The sequence below is a fragment of the Macrotis lagotis genome, chromosome 1 (assembly GCF_037893015.1).
Source record: "Macrotis lagotis isolate mMagLag1 chromosome 1, bilby.v1.9.chrom.fasta, whole genome shotgun sequence".
Classification (NCBI taxonomy): Eukaryota; Metazoa; Chordata; class Mammalia; order Peramelemorphia; family Peramelidae; genus Macrotis; species Macrotis lagotis.
Genome location: NC_133658.1, coordinates 243,037,630 through 243,056,750, shown reverse-complemented (window position 1 = coordinate 243,056,750; position 19,121 = coordinate 243,037,630). Strand labels below are relative to the sequence as shown.

The 19,121-nt window shown below is 35.9% G+C and overlaps 1 protein-coding gene across 3 annotated transcripts in view; it reads right to left on the bottom strand.

Moving 5' to 3' along the window:
* Window positions 1-19,121, bottom strand: part of DNAJC27 (DnaJ heat shock protein family (Hsp40) member C27) — a 56,861-nt gene that overhangs the window by 34,129 nt on the left and 3,611 nt on the right. For all 3 annotated transcript variants that reach the window (XM_074209966.1, XM_074209965.1, XM_074209964.1), the window contains exons 2-3: window positions 12,218-12,300; window positions 3,718-3,787 (exon numbers count right to left, since the gene is read on the bottom strand). In XM_074209966.1, the coding sequence (XP_074066067.1) occupies window positions 3,718-3,787; window positions 12,218-12,300 (153 nt within the window). The remainder of the gene's footprint in view (window positions 1-3,717; window positions 3,788-12,217; window positions 12,301-19,121) is intronic.

Here is a 19,121-nt window from a genome sequence, read left to right as displayed (position 1 = left end):
CTATATGAAAACAACTATAAAATACTTTTCACATAAATAAGATCAGATCTAAATAACTGGGTGAATATCAACTGCTCATGGATAGATCAAGCTAATATAATAAAAATGACAATTCTACCTAAACTAAACTACTTATTTAGTGCCATACCAAACAAAGTAACAAACAATTACTTTAGAGAGCTAGAAAAAATTATAAATAAATTCATATGGAGAAACAAAAAGCCAAGAATATCAAGAGATTTAATGAAAAAATGCAAAAGAAGGCAGCAGCCTTACCAGATCTAAAATTATATTATATTATATTATATTATATTATATTATATTATATTATATTATATTATATTATATTATAAAGCATCACTCATCAAAACTGTTTGGTACTGGATAAGAAATAGAGTGGTGAATCAGTGGAATAGACTAGGTGCAAAAGAGATGGCAGGAAATGATTACAGTAATCTGCTGTTTGATAAAACTCCAAGAGTCCAGCTTCTGGGCTAAGAACTCACTCTTTGATAAAAACTGCTGGGAAAACTGGAAGATAGTATGACAGAAACTAGGATTAGACCAGCATCTCACCCCTATACCAAGATAATATCAAAATGGGTACAAGATTTAAACATAAAAGACAATATTATCAGCAAATTAGGAGAACAAGGAATAGTTTATCTGTCAGATCTATGGCAAGGGGAGCAGTTTATGACCAAGGAAGAGATAGAGAACATTTTAAAAAACAACTGGATAATTTTGATTACATTAAACCTTTTTGGTTTTGCACAAACAAAACCACTCTAACCAAGATCAAAAGAAATGTGGTAAATTTACAACTAGTGTCTTTGACAAAGGACTCATTTCTAAAAGATACAGAGAGCTGAGTCAAATTCATTAAAAAAAAAAAATCAAGCCATTTCCCAATTGACAAATGGTCAAAGGATATGCAATGGCAATTTTCAGACAAAGAAATCAAAGCTATCTAGTTTCATATGAAAAAGTGCTCTAAATCATTACTGATTACAGAAATGCAAATTAAAGCATCTCTGAGGTACTATCTCATACCTCTCAGATTGGCCAATATGACCAGAAAGGACAATGATCAATGTTGGAAAAGATGTGGGGAAATTTGGGACACTAATACATTGTTGGTGGTGCTGTGAACTGATCCAGTCTTTCTGGAGAACAATCTGGAATTATGCCCAAAGGGCAATAAAAATGTGCATGCTCTTTGATCCAGCAATACCAACACATGGTCTGTATCCTGAAGAGATCATGAAAAAGGGTAAAAACCCCACATGTACAAAAATACTCATTGCAGCTCTGTTTGTAGTGGAAAAGAACTGGAAATGGAGGGGATGTCCATCAATTGGAGAATGGCTGAACAAATTGTGGTATATGTATGTTATGGCACACTATTGTTCTATTGGAAACCAGGAGGGATGGGAATTCAGAGAAGCCTGGAAAGACTTGCATGAACTGATGCTGAGTGAGATGAGCAGAACCAGAAGAACACTGTACACCTTAACAACAACATGGGGTTACGATCAACCTTGATAGACTTGCCCACTCCATCCGAGCAATAATCAGGGACAATTTTAGGGATCTGGGATGGAGAATACCATCTGTATCCAGAAAGGGAACTATGGAGTTTAACTGAAAACCAAAGATTATTATCTTCAATTTTTAAAAAGTTGTCTTATGTATTACATAATTTTGCTATCTCTAATATTTTCTTTCTTCCTTAAGGATGTTTTTTCTCTTGACACATCCAATTTTGCTCTATGCATTTCATGGGAAGAAATGTAAAGACTATCAGATTGTCTTCTGTTGGGAGGGAGGGGGGAGGGGGGAATTATAAAATTCAAAGCCTTGGGGAAAAAATGATTGGTAGAAACTACTATTGTATTTAATTGGAAAAAAATAAAATATTTATGTAATTTTTAAAAAGAGTTGTGCAAACCTTAAAGCCCTATATAAATATCAATGATTATTATTATTAATTGAAGCAGAGTTAAGTAAGTAGAATGGGAAGAAAGATGGACACAATGGATAGGAGTATTATATCCCTAGAAAACACCATTCCATCCTAGCCCAGATAATGTGGCTTATAAAATTCACTTTGCTTGCATCTTCTTACTCTTTCAATGACTTTCACCTGAGGTACTGTGATCTTGAGCAACACTAAGTCCCTTCCTTTCCTTCTCTAGGATATTTTTCATTTTAAATAAATTTTATTACTTCTATTTTTACTTTTTTAAAATATATCTTGGATACTATATCCAAGGTTCTCTTTCTTTTTCTTTTTTTGCAAGGCAATGGGGTTAAGTGGCTTGCCCAAGGCCACACAGCTAGGTAATTATTAAGTGTCTGAGACCGGATTTGAACTCAGGTACTCCTGACTCCAGGCCTAGTGCTCTATCCACGGTGCCACCTAGCCACCCCCCAAGGTTCTCTTAATCCAGAGATGGTGGTCTTCAGTGTACCATGAATATGTTCCAAGGAGGGGAAGGAGAGGGAAGAGTCATTTTGAGCTCTAAAACCTAGAAAATTTAGGTAAGGGAAACCAGAATTATTGTAATTTCCTGCTCAGAGATAACTTAGATAGCTTAGGGCAGAACTCAAGAAAGGTTACTTCAGCACCCTACTATGAAGGAAGGCTTGAAATTTATTTTTCATATTACTGAGTTCCTAAGACCTAACATGGATTTAATTATTTTAAAACATTTATATTAATTTTAAGAGTTAGGAACATATGTGAAAGGCAATAAAAATAACTGTTTTGCCTTTTTATAATATAATCAACAAATCTATTACTAATCCAATTTCAAGAGATGAGGTATGAAACACATACAAATAAGTATTTGTAATCAGGTTACAGCTAAAAGGAAAAATGACAAAATTCATGCCTACCTAGCTCTACATATGTAATATAACTACTGCTTGTTTTCAAACATCTTAATTTTTGCTGGTTATCCTTCCAACCTAAAATGTTTTCTTCTTCTCACCTCTGATTCTTGATTCTGATAATTCCACATTCTGGAGTAAGTCTTTCATCCTTCCCCCACCTCCATATTACTAATGCCTTCCCTTGGAAAAGTGGGCACCGTGGATAGAGCGCTAGGTCTAGAGTCAAGATGACTCTTTTTGAGTTCAAATCTAGCTTCAAGTCACTTAACCCTGTTTGCCTCGGTTTCCTCAACTCTCAAATGAAATGGAGAAGGAATGACAAAGCACTCCAGTGTCTTTGCCAAGAAAACCCCAAAAGGGTTACAAAGAGTCAGTCATGACTGAAAAAATTGAACCCCCACAACATCTCTTGGAGAACATCTGCTGGTGCCTTGTAGGTTATATGGATGGTTATTTGCATGCTATCTCCCCCACCAGAATATAAGCTCTTTGAGGGCAAGAACTTTGTTTTTCCCACACAACGAGCACCAGCATAGAATAAGCATTGATAAATGCTTCTTGACTAACAAAAAACAAAGTTCCCACATTCAGGATACTGCAAATAAAACTTTATTAAAAATAAAACAACCAGGGCAGCTAGGTGGTGCAGTGGATAAAGCACCAGCCCTGGAGTCAGGAATACCTGGGTTCAAATCCGGTCTCAGACACTTAATAATTACCTAGGTGTGTGGCCTTGGGCAAGCCACTTAACCCCATTTGCCTTGCAAAAACCTAAAAAAATAAAAATAAAACAAACACAGCAAACTTTTTGTTTCTTACCTCATAGAAGAATGGATGTCCAGCCATATCAAAGATGTTGACTTTGATTTCTCTATCTTTGATGTATATTCTGAAATGTACAAATGGAAATCATTTCAAAAGAAGTCAAAGTGTATGCAAAGCACATCCAGGGCTCTTTAAATTTGCATGTCATTTATAAATTTTCTTTAACTCTAACTCTCCTATCACACATGAGCTGGGAATGTAAAGGTTACTTGCAATCTTCCTCTGATTAGCTCAAGAGCTTTGACCTGCTTATTTTCCCTTTGGGTCAGTTAGTCTTTCCTTAGGAAACTTCTTTTCTCACCCTTTCCTGGTGCTAAACAAATTAATACGAAATTTAGTGCAGACATCAAATTGTTCAAGTCTACTATAGTTCAGAACTCCCAAGCTCAAAAGATCCACCATCTTCAGCTTCCCCAATAGCTGAGACTTCAGGTGTTTACTACCACTCCTGGTTATTTATGCATTTCCAAAAGTCAAAATTACCTTAAAAAATACTTATTTCTAAATATGAAACAACATCTTGTACAATATATATATACACACACAAAGAGAAGTTCCAAATGGGTACATGATTTTGTTATAAGGGGTGATATCATAAACAAATTATAGATCAAGAAAGAAATTACCAGTCTATGATGGGGGAAAAGTTTATGATCAAACAAGAGGAAGAGAGTATTATAGGAGGTAAAATTGACAACTTTGACCACATAAACTTTAAAACGTTTTGCACAAACAAAACCAACTTGGGGGAAATATAGGAATATTTGCCTATAGTCTTGCTAATTTGGATCAAGAAGGCTTGACACTGAAAATGTAGAGAATTGGCCTGCCTATTATTTAGGATTATTAAATAAAGACAATTACTCACATATACCCACCAACCAGATACCAAAGGGTCCAATGTGAGAAGAAAATCAAAAGAAAGATCCAATAATTCAAGTGAGAAAAAAGCCAAAAGTATAATTAAACTCACAGTTTCAGATACTTATACAAAGTACAAGTAACTTAATAGGTGAATTAGAAATCTTATATAAGAAGATAATTTCAACCTAATACTTATTACTGATACCTGCTGGAATGTAACTCATGGCTAGACTTAAGAAATATACAATGGAAAAGAATTAAATCAGGAAAGTATATTACTGTGATGCAAGCCACAAGTAAGTCAAAACATGATAAAGGATCAAGGGATGGAGAAGAGCAATTTTGAGGTAAGAACAAACTAGAAAAGAAAGAGATAAGTTTGAGAAAAAGATAACAAACCAAACAAGGAGACAGGATAACAATGGAAAATTATTCCATGATTCCAAGCTGCTTCCTGAAACAAAAACCTATCTTTTTAAAAAAATTTTTTTCTAAATAGCCTAGATTTATCCTTGAATCTCCCCCCCTCATCTTCTCAGAAGACTATATCTTATATGAGTTTTTTTTAAGAAAGAAAAAGAGATCTTTACAACTAATGATTCTGACAAAGGACTTGTTTCTAAAATATACAGAGAACTGAGTCATATTTTTAAAACAAAAAGCCATCCCCCAATTGACAAATGGTCAAAGGATATGCAAAGGCAATTTACAGATGAGGAGATCAAAGTAATCCATAGCCATATGAAAAAATGCTCTAAATCACTAATTATTAGAGAAATGCAAATTAAAGCTTCTCTGAGGTACCACCTCACACCTCTCAGATTGGCCAATATAACCAGGAAGGATAATGATCATTGTTGGAAGGGTTGTGGGAAATCTGGGACACTATTACACTGTTGGTGGAGCTGTGAACTCATCCAACCCTTCTGGAGAGCTATTTGGAACTACTCCCAAAGGGCAACAAAAATGTGCATACCCTTTGACCCAGCAATACCACTACTGGGTCTATACCCTGAAGAGATGAAGAAAAAGGGTAAAAACATTACTTGTACAAAAATATTTATAGCAGCCCTGTTTGTGGTGGCAAAGAATTGGAAATCAAATGTCCTTCATTTGGGGAATGGCTTAGCAAACTGTGGTATATGTGTGTTATGGAACACTATTGTTCTATTAAAAACCAGGAGGGATGGGATTTCAGGGAAGCCTGGAGGTATTTGCATGAACTGATGCTGAGTGAGATGAGCAGAACCAGAAAAACACTGTACACCCTAACAGCAACATGAGAGTGATGTTCAACCTTGAAGGGCTCGCTCATTCCATCAGTGCAACAATTGGGAACAATTTTGGGCTGTCTGCAAAAGAGAGTGCCATCTGTATCCAGATAAGGAGCTGTGGAGTTTGAACAAAGTGCAAGGTCTATTCCCTTTAATTTAGAAAAAAACAGATATCTTATTGTCTGATCTTATTACCTCTTAGACTTCTCTTCTCTTCTTTAACGATATGATTTCTCTCTCATCACACCCAATTTGGATCAATGTACAACATGGAAACAAAGTAAAGACTGACAGAGTGCTTTCCATGGTGGGGGGGAAGCAAGATTCGGGGGGATTATAAAACTCAAATAATATCTTTAATAAAAATAAATTTAAAAAAAAAGAGGAAGAGAAAAAATTTCATTGAAAATGATCAACAGGGGTGGCTAGGTGGTACAGTGGATAAAGCACCGGCCCTGGAGTCAGGAGTACCTGGGTTCAAATCCGGTCTCAGACACTTAATAATTAGCTAGCTGTGTGGCCTTGGGCAAGCCACTTAACCCCATTTGCCTTGCAAAAACATAAAAAAAAAATGATCAACACATTGAAAAAGTTTGTCTGTCAGTCAACAAACGTTAATTAAACTCCTACTTACATGCCAGGCACTATGCAAAGCAATGAAGATATTAAAAAAATGCACAGTCCCTGCATTCCAAAAACTCACAAAACAAGATATGTGCAGGACCAAGGTACTAGCATTAGACTAGTACTAGAATGGGAAAGGTTTCCTAGAGAAAACGGATTATAACTGGAATGTGCAGGAGACAAGAGAAACAAATCTATAGAAAATGGGGGAAGAGTCAGTGAAAATACCCAAAATTAGAAAATGGAATGCTACATTTAAGGCCTGAGTCACGGGATCCCAGAGTAGACTGAGGGAAGCGTGACATCAGAAGACTGGAAAGGTAGGGAGGGAGCCAGGTTGTGAGGGGCTTTAAAAATCAAATCTGTACTTTAGGAATATTAATCCGATATTTGAATGGAACATGGAGTGGGGAGAAGCTTGAGGCAATTTAAGAGTCCATGTCTGAAGTCATAAGAGTCTGCACAAGGGTGGGGAAGGTGGGGTCAGAAGAGAGAAGGGGATATAGATGAGATGTTACAAAGATAAAATCACAAAGACTTGGCAACCAATTGAATATGGGGGTGAGAGTGAGAAATTGAGGATGTTACCCAGGTTGCAAGACTGGATGACCAGGCGGATGGTGGTGTCCTTGACAGGGAATTAAGGAAGAAAAAAGAGTTAGTTTTGGACATGTTGAATTTAATATATCTTTGGGACATCTAGTTTTGAGTTGCCTAATAAGCGGCTAGAGATGCAAGTCTGGAGGTTAGGAGAGGGTTTAGGGTTAAATAAGTAGATTTATGAACTATCAGCTTGGAGATTCATATTGAATCCATAGATGAGATGACTAAGTAAAACAGAAGAAAGATAGAATAGAAGAGCAGCCAAGAGAGAGCCCTAGAGGTCAAGGAGCTCTCATGGGTAGAGCCAACAAAGGAGAGCGAGGAGAACAGGTATAATCTTACCACAGAAAACTAGAGAGAAGACAATATTAAGGAAAAGAAGATGATTGATAATATCAAAAATTGCAGAGAATGGATGAAGACTGAGAAAAGGCAGTTGATTTGATAATTAAGCCATCATTGGTAACTTTGGAGAGAACATTAATTCCACTGAATGAAGTCAGAAGCCAGAATGTAGAGAGCTTGACATTATATTCAATATACTTCATCTTTACCTTATTTAACTCAGGGCTCTATGAAGATATTCAAGTTCTAAAGGGACACTTGTTTCTTTATCTTCTGTTGGAATGTTAATATAATAACATCATATAGCCTTTTTCAAGATTTACCTTGGGTTTTCTTTGACTCTTGAATTTGCATTTGAAAGTTTCCACGTGGCTCTGGTCTTTGCCTCAGAAATATTTAAAAATGCTATCTAATTAAAGATTCATTCCCCCTCCCCCCTTTAGGATTAAATTCTTGGTGAGAAGCCTCTTATTTCTTCTTTGAAACATTTTATTCTAAAATTTTCTCTCATTTTTGGTAGAAAATGCTAAGTAATTTATGATACTGACAATTGGATTTTGGAGTCTTCAAATGCTTCTTTCTGGATGCTTGAACTATTTTTCCTTTGATGTGGGAATTTTGGACTAGCATTAGCTAGCATTTATATAGCATATTAATGTTTTATAAAGTACTTCAAGATGTTATCTCATTTGATCCTCTCAACAACCCAGAGAGGTAGGTGCTATAACTATTTCCATTTTTATAGTTGAAGAAACTGAGGTAAACTGAGGTTAAGTGACATGCCCAGAATCACACAGCTATCAAATACCTAAGGCTGGATTTGAATTCTGGTCTTCCTGACTACCTCCAGAACTTTATCTACTGCATCACCTAGCTTTACCATCTCAGAGACCTTTCCTTTTGAGTTTCTTTCAGGAGGTGATAGATATATATTTTTTCTTATCTTCTAGTTCTAAAAGAACTGGGCAATTTTCTTTTTTGAGTTCTTGAAATACATTGCTGAGGTTCTATTGGGATTTTTTTTTCTGGTCACAGTTTTCCAGGAGTCCAGTGAAACTTCCTTTTTTTTTTTTAACTGGTTTTCCAGGCCAGTTGTTTTGGATAACAGCTCACCTTTTATTTGTCTTCAATCTTTTGATTCTGTTCTAATATTTCTTGCTGTCTCAAAGTCACTGATTTCTTTTAGGTCTATTCTTGCTTTCAGAGAATTTATCTCTTGAGTAAGACTGACTACTTTCTCTTCTAAATTATTTATTCTCCTTCCAATTCTTTCTTCCAGAATTTTTATTTCAGTTTTTTAAAATTTCATGCTTCATTTCTTCTAGATATTGACGTAATTCTTGAGGAAAAAACATTTTTTTCTTTTGATTCTCTGCCTGCAATTATTGCAGTTTGATTCTCTCTTTTGAGTGATCTTTAGATTTATAATAATTTAATTATATTGATATTTTTCCTTTGATTGACTACAGTTTTAGTTCCTGAATTGAGGCTTGGTTTGAAGACCAGGCTCTACCTTCTACTGTGTTTCTGGATGGGGTGGTTGGCTCTGCTTGATTTCATCCTGAGTCCCCTGGATTCCTGTGCAGAGTTTCCCCTCCTAAAGGGGAAGTTTCAGACTGTTGGATCTTAAGAGTCTTCTCTAGCATCAAGACACAGCATTAGGGACGCAGAGCCCCTGGTCCATCAAGGATATCCTTGTCTGAATAGCTCACAGTCAAGGTCCACTGCCTGGAGCTTTATGACCACTCTGGGGCTTTCTGAGTGAACCTCCCCTCTTTCTGCCTCTGGACACAGAGCTTTGAAGGCTTTACATGGTGTTCATATCTTGGGTGCACTGATTGGCTTCACTGCCCTGCCACTGGCTTTCCTGGCTTCTCCCTTACCTATTTATTACCTTCTGGTTTCTGGAATGACTCAGAAAGAATTGTACTGTTGGTTGGTGATATCACCATGTTTGTGACAAATGACAGCATGTCTGACTGTGGCTGATCAGCCCAATGAGCTTGGAATACTTTGACACAGTTTGGGCACAAATAGTTCATATGAACACCTGGGATGGGGACTCTAAATTTATAGATGTCATGCTTCCTTTGAGCTGCTTCAATTCTGCCTTCCTTATAGAGTGCAGCATCATCATTGATGAGGGCATGCTATGTCGGACATTCCTATGCCAGTGTCTCCCATGCTTTTCACTCAATTCTTTTTTTTTTTTTTTTTTTTTAGGATTTTGCAAGGCAAATGGGGTTAAGTGGCTTGCCCAAGGCCACACAGTAGGTAATTATTAAGTATCTGAGCCCGGATTTGAACCCAGGTACTCCTGACTCCAGGGCCAGTGCTTTATCCACTGCATCACCTAGCTGCCCCTTTTCACTCAATTCTAAAGTTCTTCAATGAAACCTTCAGGGTGTCTCGGTATCACTTCTTCTGACCCCTTGTGAGTGTTTGCTGTGTGTAAGTTCTCCATAAAATAGTTTTTTTGGCCAGTGTACATCTAGTATTCTAACAACATGTCCAGACCATTGTAGTCATACTCTCTGTAGTAATGTTCGAATGTTGGGTAGTTTAGCTCAAGAAAAGACCTCAGTATCTGGTATCTTCCCCTGCCAGGTGATCTTCAGAATCCTCCTAAGACAATTTAAATGGAAGCAATTCAGTTTCCTGACATGGTGCTGGTAGACTGTCCAAGTTTCACAGGCATATAGTAATGAGGTACAGTATGGCAAGGTATGATAGGTTGCACTCAGGAGAGGTAAAAACCCTAATCATAAGATCATAGACAAACTGAAGAACTAAAATATGGGTATCCATTCTTTTAGGTCTGTGTCTGGGTCATTTCGCCCACCAAAAACTTGTCAAGGGCCATTATGGAATTTAATATTTATTTATTATTACAATGTACCCCTATTACCAATGAGTATAATAAAAAATGTAATAATGCCATATTAATGGGCTCTGAGGGCCACATGTGGCCCACGAGATGGATGCACCAGCACTAAAGCATACCAAGCTTAAGTATGTCTAAAATAAGCATAAAATCAAAGTAATTTCTGGTCCTCTTATATGTACTCTATCCCTAAACTTATCATCAATGTCATCACATAGATGTTCTCCTCCAAAATTACTACTGTCACTGAAGCCAAAGATGAATGGCCCACCATGGCAAAACTAGCAGAGTATACAACATCTTTTCTTCCATCTACCATTTGTTTCCTGGGCAGTACATTACTGTTTCCTAGTGGAAGGTTCCATGTTTTATACTTCTTCTGAATCTTGTCTCCCCACACCTGGAAGGCAGGTTAAAAAAATATTTCCCCATGAGAATGATGAAACCCAGAGAATTGAAGTGCTGACCTCATAATTCTACCTAATCTCTCAACCAGTCATTCAAACAACACTTCTTTTTTCTTTTCTTTTTTAATTTTTATTTATTTAAGGCAATGGGGTTAAGTGAATTGCCCAAGGTCACACAGCTAGGCAATTAGTGTCTGAGGTCAGATTTGAACTCAAGTTCTCCTGACTCCAGGGCCGGTGCTCTAACTACTATGCCACCTAACTGCCCCTCAAACAATACTTCTAAAGCACCTACTTGAATGCCAAGCAATATTATAGACATTGGAGATACAAACTCAAAGGAAAAAACCAATCCATCCTTTTAAGAACCTTCACATGTCCTTACTCTAGTATCAGTGCTATTTCCATTACACTCAGCTGCCTCCAGGATCTCACAAATGTGATAGAAATGTATCCTCCAGGAGACACAATGGAATTATTATTCAAATAAAGAATTATTAACCAAATGGTCTCCTGGTGGAATTCTTTAACCTCCATTGAAATCTTCTTTGGATTGCTCTTGGGTTGGGGAGACAACCCCCAGGGTTCATTAAAATTTTGCAGGGTAGGTCAAAGCTCTAACAAATCAAACCAAGTAAAAAAGGAAAATATGGATCAAGTTGTTACAGAGTGCATATGTTTATTGTCTAAGGACCAGAGGAGCTGAGCTTACAGAAGTTGATCAAAGGTGAGCTATCAGGTAATCAATACTTTTTGGCCATAGCAACTCATTAAGGGAGTGTCATAATGTACTTATTAAAGGAGCACTCAAGTCAGTGAAATCAGAAACTTTTAGGTATCAATTAAAAAACAAATTATAAAGTTTTTCCACATAGTATTTGGCAGATCAGAAATAACAAAAATACTCTGAAGATACACCTGCTGATAAGATAACATATGGAAATATCTGTGAATTCTTAAAAAGTTGCATCGGGATCTGTTTTACTTGACTACAGTATACTTTTTGTTACAGGAAGGTACTTTTATTTTGATGTAAAGGTAGTTGAGTGAGTAGTGGAGAAGTTCCAATAATTTTAAGAAGGAGGAGAAGAAATGACAGAAAGCATTAATACAACATTTAAAAATACACAGATGTGAACAGAAAGAAGCAAGTTCAGAAGAGGATACAGGCAAGCAAGGCAGTTTTGATACTATTATAATAGATTTATATTTTAAAAAGAAATTAAACATAATAAAATAAAAATTCAGTTTCACATGCAATTCTCTTTCCATTCTTTGCATACTGAGATTTTTGCATTAACAGAAACAAAATTTGTTAGAAGTGCCACCTGTCAACTTAGACAGTTCCTATATATTTGAAATGAATTTTTATTCCTATTTTCTCCTATTATATTACTATAGTTCCTACTTTGGAGTGAAATCTATAAAGTATAATAAAATAGAATTTATGATTTTCTGTGCAATTTATAATCTAAAAGAAATCATATACTCACTTTGTGACTCCATAGTCAATTCCTATTGTTGCTAGGTATTTGGGCACAAATCTCTTCTCACAATAGCGTTTTATAATACAGCTCTAAAAATAATAAAATACAAACACGTGGTAAATATACAGATTACATGCATAAAAATATAAAAATCAAAATTCATTGTTATGATCTATAAAAGAAGTTGATTTTAAAAGGCAACGATAAAAATACTTGAAGCAACCAAGAAATAAAGTACTTACAATTCAAGGAGGCAGAGAAAAAGATTTTTACAAGGCACCTGGGATAGATTCATTACAGCAGCTGAGCAATGAAATTACCTCTTAAATTTCCTAGCAGCTAAGGCAAAAGTTACATAGTTTTTATTGTTTGATAAAAAGAAATTATCAAGTTTGCTAGAAGAGAAACTTTTTCCTCCACTAATCTCAATGCAAAATTTATCACATAGGATAAAGTGACTGACAATGCAGAAAGTTTTCAATTACTGTTTTACAAAATACACCTAGATTCTGTTTAAGTGGGCATATTTTATAGCTGCCTTCTATAAAAGCTAAATTATAATGTTAAATCATAATTCAGTGAACAAACATCTCCAGTGAGATGAGATTATATAATCTTAAACATACTGCCTCATGGAATAATTATGCAATTTTATAGGGGCAGCTAGGTGGGACAGTGAATAGAACACTAGCCTGGAGTCAGGAGGGCCTGAGTTCAAATAGGATCTCAGACAATAATTACTGAGCTGTGTGACCTTGGGCAAGTCACTTAACCCCACTGCCTTGCAAAAAATGACAAAAAATAAAAATAAAATTTTTAAAAAATGGTTTCTATCTATATCTCATCATCACCAGAAATTTTCTACCTCAGTGATCTCTGAAACATCAGATGACTCTAACAAACCTCTCAAATGTTGGCTTGCAATTAGTTCATAGTTGAATACTGTCCAGAACTAGTGGCCATCATCACCAAATGATTATCTGGGTCATCATCCACCTCCTGTGTCCTGCTCCAAGCAACTGATAACCCAAATCAACAGATACTTCCCCAGTTCTATGGCTAACAAACTCCTACATATCCTATACTCCTAATCTGAGCTATTCAATCTCCATCCACTAAGATCAAAACCCCTTTCCCCCACCTTTCCTCAGATTCATTTCCAACCAGCTCAGACTTCCTCCTCCCCAATCCTCTGCCTCTGCTTTCTATCTATTCCATTATGCCTTTTAGAAGGATTATTCCTTTTTATTTAGGTTTTTTCCTTCTCACGATCTATCTTCTGGAACACATACATAAAAAAAATCTGCCAGTTTTCCCATATAAATAATGAAAAAAATACTATACTATTTATTTCACAAAGTTGTTTTGAGGATTAAATATTTTATATACACATATACATAAGTAAATATTTCGCAACCTTAGGGCTATGGAAACATAAGCTATTATTATGGGAGAGTTTGTAATTTTAAACATATTTATTCATTGCAAATGAATAAGTAAAAGCTTTTTACTGTTAAAGGAGTTAATTATTAATGTTTTTTAAAAAACCTTATAAGACTGTTGCTATTAATTTTAAATGATGAGAACACTCAAAAAAGTTTTTACTGCCAGAGCTAGGACAGGGAAAGGGAGAAGAAGCTACCTTTATGTCAAGGTTGAGGAATAGTAAAAACAAGATGCTATTTTCTTACAAAATAATTCCATATAATTTTATATATAAACCACTATCAACATGGGACAGTAAACTCTCCTTCCCTCCCTCTCCTCCTAGTTTAGACACCTCTGTGGCACAAGACTCCTAATTGTTCTACTATAAACAGGCAAACACTTGCAATGGTTTGTGCTGCCAAACCCATAGGCTCTGAGAACATTGTTTTTATTTCTCCTTATCCTTGTATTATTTATCTTGGCAAGTGACTTCCAAAAGAGTACCACAATTAGAAATAACAACAATCTGCAATAACTGTAGATTTATCTAACATATAAAAAAACACTTTATTTTTCACTGAATTTGTTTGGCTAAGTGCTAGTATTCACATATAATGACTAAGTTTTATCTGATGTGGATGATGAGATCTGGAGTTGAGGGGTGGCAATGGAGGTTATTTGGGTTATTTGGGGAGGGAGAAAGAGGAAGAAATACAGCTCGATTCCCCCTACAATAACTCCAACAACAACCTAAGAACACTAGACTAAGTAGTAATTATGAAATCAAAGGAAAAAACTACATTGGATTATCTGTTTACCCCAAGATCACAAATTTAACTTAGAAAATTCAAGATACAAAATTTACAAAATTCATTTTTTAGGAAAGTTACCAGAGCAAGGATCATTAGGATCATGGATTCGGTAACTAGAGATATGAACAAGGTCAAAAGTATGAAGATGCACAGAACTGACGTCAGACTCAATCCTCATTCAATCTCCCACTGCCACTTCTAAGTCAATGCCTGAAGCATAAACTCAGCATCATGGGACTCTTCTACATGGGCCAGGACTTACAGACTCTGCCTCTAGAGTTCCCAACTAGGCCAGCAATGACAGATAGCCCAGAATAGATTGATGGAAGAATGACAAGAATTTAATTAAAAAAGAAAAACTCTTATGAGAGCAGGAATGCCTAAGCCATAAACTCAGAAGAAGAAAATAACTCCAACACATCTATAAGTAAAGTTTCAAAAAAAAGCCAACCTATGTGTGGCCTTCAGCAAGCCACTTAACCCCGTTTGCCTTGCAAAAAAAAAAAAACCTAAAAAAAAAAGCCAACCTAGGGATAAGTTCAACCAGAATTCCTGCAAGAAACTCTGTTTGCTTGGCTTTTTTTTTACAAGAGCTAAAAATGATTTTATAAATGAAATTAGAGCACTAGAGGAAATGATTGGAAAAGAAATGAGAGCTAATTTAAAAAAAAAGAATTAAGGGGAGGCTAGGTGGCATAGTGGATAAAGCACTGGCCTTGGAGTCAGGAGTACCTGGGTTCAAATCCAGTCTCAGACACTTAATAATTACCTAGCTGTGTGGCCTTGGGCAAGCCACTTAACCCCATTTGCCTTGAAAAAAAAACCTAAAAAAAAAAGAATTGAAAAGGGAATTAACAGGTTGGTACAAGGATAAAAAAAACCTAATCCAGGCAAAAAGAAGAAAAGAAGGGCAAGCAGAAGCACTCTCATCAACACAATGACCAAATCATTCCAGAAGACTCATGATGAAGTATGCTACCTACCTAATGATAGAGAGATGATAGATTTAGAATTTAGATTGACACAAATTTTTGTGGATATGCTAGAATTAGAATTTGTTTTGCTTGCTTATACATGATTACAAAAGGGGATTTGTTTTTCTTTGGGGGGAGAAGGAAGATAAAGGAGAAAAAAGGCAGATTTTCACTGAGTGAAACAAATTTTAATTTTTTTAAATCTTAAAATAAATATACCCAGTTCCTTTAGAACTACAGAATAAAATAAAAATATAAAAAATATACTAATCATGTCCTAAAATAAACTCCAAAAGAAAATTCCCAGGAAAAGTCATAGCCAAACTCCAAAGCTTCCAGGTAAGAGAAAAAATACTGTAAGCATCCATAAAGTACCAAAGATCCCACAAGATTTAATAATTATCACTATAAAGAAATAGGGAACAGATTATGACATTCTAAAAGACAATGGATATAAGCTAATAACCAAGAATAACTTATCCTGCAAAACAGAGTATAATACTACAGGAGAAAATGAACTTTTAATAAAATAGAGGACTTTCAATCATTTATGATGGAAAGACTGGAGTTGATTACAAAATATGAATTACAACAAAGAGAAGGAATAAAAGAGAAATATAAAAAGATAAAATAAAGAAGGAAGGAAGGAAGAAGAAGAAGAAATCAACTTTAAAAAATAAAACAATTGGAATCTGGTGGGGGGCAGGAAAAGGGGACGTGATACAAGCATCCACTAAGAACAGTGATGCTTTCAGAGGTCATAGAATCAAATAAGATGGTGGGCCTGAAAGTGGTTTTTGTTATGGTTTGATTATCTTAAATGAAGAAAGGATACCCTAATGAAGAAATGGGGAATAGGAGGATAACATTATCTCTCATAACTAGGGAAAGCAACAAAAGTCCATATAACTTGGGGAAGAAGGGCAGCAGTACCACTTGAACCTAATTTTGAACTGATGCAGAATAAAGTAAACAAAACCAAGATAATGTATATCATAACAAAAGCATTATAAAAATAAACAATTTTAAAAGTCTTAAGAATGTTGATAAATGCAATGATCAGTCATAATTACAGAGAGTTAATGAGAATTCTACCTTCTTCCTGATAGGGAGGTGGTGGATATACAGAGTAAGATATACATTTTTGGACAAGGTCAATGTGAGAATGTGTTTTAACTGATTATATTTGTTGTAGGGGTGTTTTTTCCTTTTTTTTTTTTTAGAGCAGTAGGAGAGACAGAGAAAGGCAAGTGTCAATTGAAAAAAATTAATTTAAAGTTTATGACAATCAAGATTTGCCTCAAAGAACAATGGGGGGTGGCTAGGTGTTGCAGTGTTTAGATCACCAGCCCTGGAGTCAGTAGTGCCTGAGTTAAAATACAGCCTCAGACACTTAATAATTACCTAGCTGTGTGGCCTTGGGCAAGACATTTATTTAACCCCGGTGCCTTGCAAAAACTTTAAAAAAAAAAAAAGAACAATGGGAAGACATTTCCCCCTCCTCCTTCTTTGCAGAGGTGGGGGACTATGCATGCTGAACACTACAGATTATTTAATATTTTTTTAATATATTGATTAGATCAACTTAACTTTTTCTTGCCTTTTTTCCTTCTTTATTTATGAACTTTCTGGGAGGAGTTGGAGAGAGATACAGTGGAAATAAGTAGATCATATAAAAACAAAAGATAAAAATCATCTGATCCAAGACCATCATTTAATGAGACCCAGAGAGGTCAAGCATCTTTTCTAACAAAACTGGGAACAAGATCACTTTAATCCCAGTCATCATTCACTTTATAATCACTAATTAGGGGCAAGAGATTAAGCAAAAAAAACCAAACAAATATTTGAGACTAGTCTGTAGAAAACCTAGTTTAACTGCTTTAGGACAGCTGGAAGGAGCAAAAGGCAAAGTTGGAAGAGATCATGTTACCTAATTTTCAAATCTGATGACTGTTTCTCAGTCCTCATCCTTCTTGACTAATCTGAAGCATTTTTTTTTTTTTAGGTTTTTTGCAAGGCAATGGGGTAAAGTGGCTTGCTCAAGGCCACACAGCTAGGTAATTATTGTCTGAGGCCGGATTTAAACTCGGGTACTCCTGACTCCAGGGCCGGTGCTCTATTCACTGTGCCACCTAACCGCCCCCTATTATGAAGCATTTTGATCAGTCTCTTCTACTACATATTTATTCCTTTATGGGCTTTATGTCCCAGTTCTCTCTTGATTCCCCTACTGCTCTGCTCGTCTTGAAAGCTCTTTTTCAGTCTTTTATTAGAGCCCCAGAGTCTAGGTTGAATGGCAAAAATTATCAATGCTATTTTTTTTAAAGTTGAATATAAATGGTTATCAAGAAACAAAACCCAAGAAAGGTGATGAGAAAGTAAGAAAGTGCTTTAACACCTTCAAGTCATGATGCCTGAATGAACTACATTTCAGAACCCTGAAAACAAACTTGTAGATGTAATTCCTGAGTCAATGTCTGTGATTGTTGAAAAACTACAGAGAAGGTTGCAGGACTAAAAAGGTGTTAATGTTCTAATTTTCAAAAAGGAAAAGGTAATTTAGAGGGCTTAATGTTCAAGTCTGCAAAATGTTTTGGATGAATTATTGAAGATCTATAAAAATGTTAGAAAAAGAAAACTGGTGATCATTTTAAACTTACATCTGTTAATCAAGAACAAGTCATTACAGACTAAACTCATCTTTTTTTTGACAAGAACATCACATATATAATATACATAATATATACATATATATATATATAATATACCTAATTTTAGGGAGCAACCTATCAGTCTATCATTAAAAGTATTTTATGGACAAGATGAGGAGGGATGGATGTAGAATGGAATAGTTGTTATATTCAGAAGAAATTGTGTTATCTGATCAAAGGAGTATTAATAAGAGATCAATGTCAAACTAGAGGTAGGTCTCTAGTGGGGCACAGTAGGACTCTTTTTGTCCAACATTTCCTTCAATAACTTGGACTGAAGGTAAATATAGAATATTTGCCAAATTTGCAGATGACATAAAACTATGTTACAATTAATTTGCTTGTAATTGAGTTTAGCTTAAACCCTCAGTTCCTGATTAACTTCAAAGACTTAAATACTCTAATTAGGATGTTGCAGAGAGGAATTCTGTACAAGTATAGATTGGGCTAGATGTCCTTTGGGGACCCTTTCAACTATAAGATGTGATGATTTCATGTTTTTATGGGTAAGATGTAATGATGGAAAATAAGCTCTAATGAGGTGAGGTGGTAGGATAAGTCAAAATGTAATCAAGGGGTTTATTTTGGAGTATGAAGCATTGGTGGCATGGGGAGGAGAGTAGCCCAAGTGAAGTGGGGAGAAGGGGCATTTAGAGGGCAGTACAACCCCAAGTTTCTGAGAAAAGGGAAAAAGGGGCCCTGAGAGGAAAGAGAGAGAGGTAGTAGAGATAACCACCACCCACTTCAAAATTTTGCCTTAGGACATGCCTGGTTTCTTTTATCCTTTTCCCTTTTTCTCCCCCTCTTACAACACCCCTCCCTCTCTCCATCCCAAACATAGCCTGTCAGGTCCCCAGGAGGCCTGGCCTAATTCTGTCTGAAGTGTCAAGGAAAGAGGTGGGAGTAGAGGAGAGCCAGCCAAAGGGAAGTGACTAAGGGGAAATTCACCTGAAGGAAATTTCACACGCATGGACAAAAATAA